The 4,648-nt window shown below is 45.2% G+C and overlaps 1 protein-coding gene across 1 annotated transcript; it reads right to left on the bottom strand.

Moving 5' to 3' along the window:
- Positions 1–325: 325 nt before the first annotated feature.
- On the bottom strand, positions 326–4,235 carry inaC (inactivation no afterpotential C). The gene is made up of 11 exons (XM_018104744.3): positions 3,860–4,235; positions 2,725–2,756; positions 2,471–2,665; positions 2,276–2,404; positions 2,058–2,214; positions 1,775–2,003; positions 1,318–1,715; positions 1,057–1,258; positions 814–1,002; positions 613–753; positions 326–561 (listed from the first exon to the last, which is right to left on the bottom strand). The coding sequence occupies exons 1-11, from the start codon at positions 4,138–4,140 to the stop codon at positions 409–411; spliced, it is 2,106 nt and encodes a 701-aa protein (XP_017960233.1). The 5' UTR covers positions 4,141–4,235; the 3' UTR covers positions 326–408.
- Between the last annotated feature and the right edge of the window lie 413 nt (positions 4,236–4,648).

Raw genomic sequence — 4,648 nt, 5'->3', positions numbered from 1 at the left:
AGTTTCTCGTGGCCAGCGGCAGTTCCCCAGACAAATTTCATGCGCCTCAACTTCCCCTTTTGAAGGTTAAAGTTCAGGGGAGGCGCGTGCCCACGGTTAGCTTTCACCTGAGCCAGCTTAGCTGGGCGACGGCGACGACGACTCTATCCAGAGGCAGCTCGTCCGGGAGTGCCGGTTTGTTTTCGTTTACTATCTGGGTCCGTGCAAACCTAATTAGGCAAGACAACAAAGAGAGCAAAGCGCGCTCTTAAATGTTAACCCAATGTTACGCCGCCCTTCCAAGCTTTAAGCTCTCCCAAAGTGTTATACACAGCTGTTCATAACAATGCAGTTTACTGCGAGCTTTTGCTTTTATTCCATAAGCTTTATTGACTGAACTTGCAGCCATTCACAACAGCTTTTAAGCTTTTAGATAATGGTTATAAACTCGGGATTCATAAACGAAAAACCCATAAAATCATTTTGATCCAAATTCATCATGAAGAGCTTGTCGGTGGGAGTTAAATCCGTTTTCTCCTTGGTGAAAGCTTCATCAAAGTTGCTGATGTCCTTGCGATGTTTCTAAAAATATTCAATTTAGTTATGAGCTAGAATTAATTTTCAAGTACCAACAATTCTGGGCACTATGGGTGGCTCCATTTCGCATGCTTCCGCCTTGTCCCAGTCGATGAGGCGAAAGAATGGATGCGTTGTAATCTCCTGCCTGGCATAGCGACCCGCACCCAAACGATTATTGGGTTTCTTGGCCAGAAACTGTTGAGGATGGGTAAAGTTAATAACAAGTTACGATAGTCTAGTCTAGCTAAGTCTTACGCTTGTAATGATATCCATGGCCTCCTGCGAAAAGTGCTTGGGGAAAACGGCCTTCTTGTCCTTGATGTTGCGGAAGACAGTGGCCTCATCGTCGCCCTCGAACGGAGCCTGTCCCGCCATCATCTCGAAGAGCAGCACACCATAGGACCACCAATCAGCGCTCATTGAATAAGGATCATAGCTGACAATCTGAATGGGGGATAATTGGGTTAGTTAAGGATCTGCTAGTGAGATTAGTCCCACCTCTGGTGCCATGTAGCTGGGTGTGCCGCAGAAGGTGCGCGTGGTGTTGCGATCGCTGACGCCTTCCTTGCTGAGACCGAAGTCGACTAGCTTCACATGGCCCTCCGCATCCAGCAGCACATTGTCGAGCTTCAGATCGCGATAGATGATATCATGATCATGGAGGAAAAACAGAGCGATGGCAATTTCCACGGCATAAAAACTAAGTGAGACAGAAGAGTGATTAATCTGGGATAGAGCAAGGGCGGCAGTTATATTTACGTTGCCACCGACTCCTTGAAGCGGCCATATTGCTGCATGTGGTACATGAGGTCGCCGCCCTTGCAGTACTCCATGACAAAGAAGAGGCGGTCCATGGTCTGGAAGCAGGAGTGCATGGCCACCAGGAAGGGCGGCCTGCCCGACAGGGCCAAGATGCGCTTCTCATTCATGGGCAACTCCATGTCGTCCGTTTGTATGATGACATCCTTGCGCAGCACCTTCACTGCGTACAGCTCATCCGTGCCGCGGCGCTCGGCGAGCAGCACCTTGCCAAAGGAGCCCTTGCCAATGACTTTGACAAAGTTGAAGTCGGCAGCGCGAATCATGTCCCGCTTGCTCATGTTGTGAGGCATGTCCTTGTTGTCCATGCGGCGCTTCTCATTGGGCTTACGCTCATGCTGGAGTTGAGGGGATTTAGTTTAGTAGAGGGAAGGACAAGGAAGTGGACTTGACTCACCTGCACTTCATCTCGCAGACGCGCCATGTCGTTGATGACATCCACGCAGGGTATGTTGTAGTGCTCGCCCTCAACCTGGGAGAGGAATTTGTACCAGCCATCGATGGGCTCCTTCTGCAGCTCCTCCAGACTAAATGAGAACGATCCCATGAAATCGTTGCGGGAGGTGCGATCCCAATCCCAAACCTCAATCAACAAACGCTTGTCCTTGTCCTGCGGCTGAAGTTCACTGCGAGGAAAGGAGTTATAGGACTTGTGGTTGGAGTAATTTCGGGCTGCTCACAAAGTGAATGTCTCATTGAACACCGGATTAAGATTCTTCTGTATGGTCTTGGTCTTCTTCTTGGTGCGTCCGGAGCGATCTGGATGCATCTGCACGGCAATGTAAGGATCGCTAAAGCCGTTGGTGTCCATGGGTATGAGGTTCGCTGCCTCCTTGACTGGAGTTTAGGTATGTGAGAAGGGTATATGTATGTGGTTCCTCTTCTGTTATCTACTCACTTTCTACTTTCAGATTGTTGCCCTTGAGCTCCACGTAGAGCAGCAGCTTGCCGCGCACTTCGCTAATGTCCGCTCCGCACATGGGCGGCACTTGCGGCTGGCACTTATGATGCACATTCAGATTGCAGTCTGCACAGGCAACAATTAAGAGGACGTCAACATCGCACTAATTATCCTGATCCATTTCGTACTCACTCTCGCACTTGACGCCCTGATGCGCAACGCCGTGCAGCAGCATGCCGCACTCATCGCAAAATGTGGGCGTGGTGTAGGTGGTGGAGATCCAGCCGTGCTTCACCTTCGCGCAGTCGGCATCGAAGTCGGTGTCCTTGCCAGGACACTTGAAGACCACAAACTTGCAGCATTTCTGATGTATATTAAAGCGACATTCTGTGTGCCAAGTGCAACTGATTAGACTGCGATATTCATGGATTAACGTTTCAACCTACCCTCGCACTGAAAGCCTTGCTTGCCAAAGCCCCTGAAATCCGGCGCCGTATTTGCGGTGCATGCAACAATGCAAGAAAGCAACAAAACGTGTCAACTTACAGAGCGCTAATTTAATTAGGCGATGCATCGCCAGCAACAACAACAAAGGCAACAACAGCAACGGAAATTCAAAGTGCTCTAATCGGACGTCAGCGACTAACTGATACCCTGTAGTTTGGGAATTGAATTTGTAATATTTGAATCTCATGTCCATTTAAATTCACTCAGCTCTACATGTAATTTTATCGATTTGGGATTTTGATATGTTTTTCCCCTCGTACATATGTTATTTTCTAACAAATCAATTTCCATTATATAAATGATTATGTCCATGTGTCCTGTACTGTTAGATGACAAATATAAAATACAACACTTTTGTGTACTGTAAATTGATTAAAAATAATGAGCCCATAATTTGTATGACAACAGACCTGGAACCTATAAAATCCGTTGTGACTTAAATCATATTAAATCTAAAATCTATCTCATTTTTACATGAAAATAATCTTTTATGATAATCTTAATTGGTGTTCAAAATATTCGTTACTTTTAAGAAAATGCATTTAACATGTAAAATTGTAACTGAAAATATTTTGTTCATTAATTTAATATAAATTAAAATTGCATTTAAATTATATTAAAATACATATATGTTGTTTAGTATACTGTGAAATAAAAATAAACTTAGGCAAATACTCTGATACCGCGTAGATATGCGAGAAGAGTTTTCATAGCAAATTGTCATAAATAACAATAACACAAACTTTTCGATTTCTTTTCGATGGCCTGAAATCTGATATTCTAAAGTGATAACTGCGATATGGAAGGATATATAACCATAAAAGTATATAAATATTTTTAATTTTAAGTCATTAACTATTTCCCAGGTTAATAACCAACGCCCGCTAATGGCCAAGCACAGTTTATTGGATTTCATGAGACCCACTGGCACGCATTTTCCTAGGGAATAGAACCGACGCAAAACCTTGCACAATCTCAGAGTCAGGAGTAAATGGGTCGTGGCTGTCGTTGTGGTTGCTGCGATTGTGTTGGTGCTTGTCGCTGCTGTGGTTGCGTGGTCGGCGGCTCACTTACCAGATGAAGTCCTTGCAGTGGCCACAGTAAGTGGGCTGCTTGAAGAAGCGCACCGCAAAGTGATGTCCGTTCACAACCTCCAGACCTTTGCGCTTCATTGCGCCCTTGCGCAAGCGATTCTTCATGTAGTTGACAATGTTGGCTTCGCCGGCGATTTCCACCTGATTCACCGGTACCTTGCCCGCACCTGCCGCGGGCACCTTCAGCGGTGCAGGACCCGCTGCGGCAGCGCTCGAGGGCAGCACCGTAGCACCGGGCGTGGCCACAGCTGCAGCAGCCATAGCTCAAAGGATCGCGACCAGAGAGGATCAAGAAACTGTTTTCCGTATGTCAAACTGTGCTGTGCCAAGCACTAAAGCCAACTGACTCGCAGCAGTTGGCCTCACATTAGCGGCGGAGCAGAAGAAACCCATCAAGTGCCTTAGTTGAAGGCAACTTTGCAGCTACAGAGCTTCCCTAAAGACATACCACTACATATAAATATGTATGTATATAGAAATAATCCCTTTTTATTCCATGCTATTTTTAGATGTTCAACATAAAAGAAAAAGATTTTTTGTGTGGTGTCGATTTGAACTGCCATTTCGCAATATGTTTGAACGTGACTCAATGCACATACATGCATACATGTTACCTAATGTTAGAGGTAAGAGAAGCTTAAAATTTTTAATATTTTCTCAGCATTCGATATTGTTCATTATGATTAATTATTAATTATCTCTTTTGGAGAGTTCTTTGTAGGAGTCCGAACCTCAATGGCTTTTTTACTTATTTTCTCTATAAATATAA

This window comes from Drosophila navojoa, chromosome 5 (genome assembly GCF_054131105.1).
Source record: "Drosophila navojoa isolate 15081-1374.11 chromosome 5, UAZ_NAV_1.0, whole genome shotgun sequence".
In the NCBI taxonomy this organism is placed as follows: Eukaryota; Metazoa; Arthropoda; class Insecta; order Diptera; family Drosophilidae; genus Drosophila; species Drosophila navojoa.
This window is presented reverse-complemented; position numbering and strand designations above follow the sequence as displayed.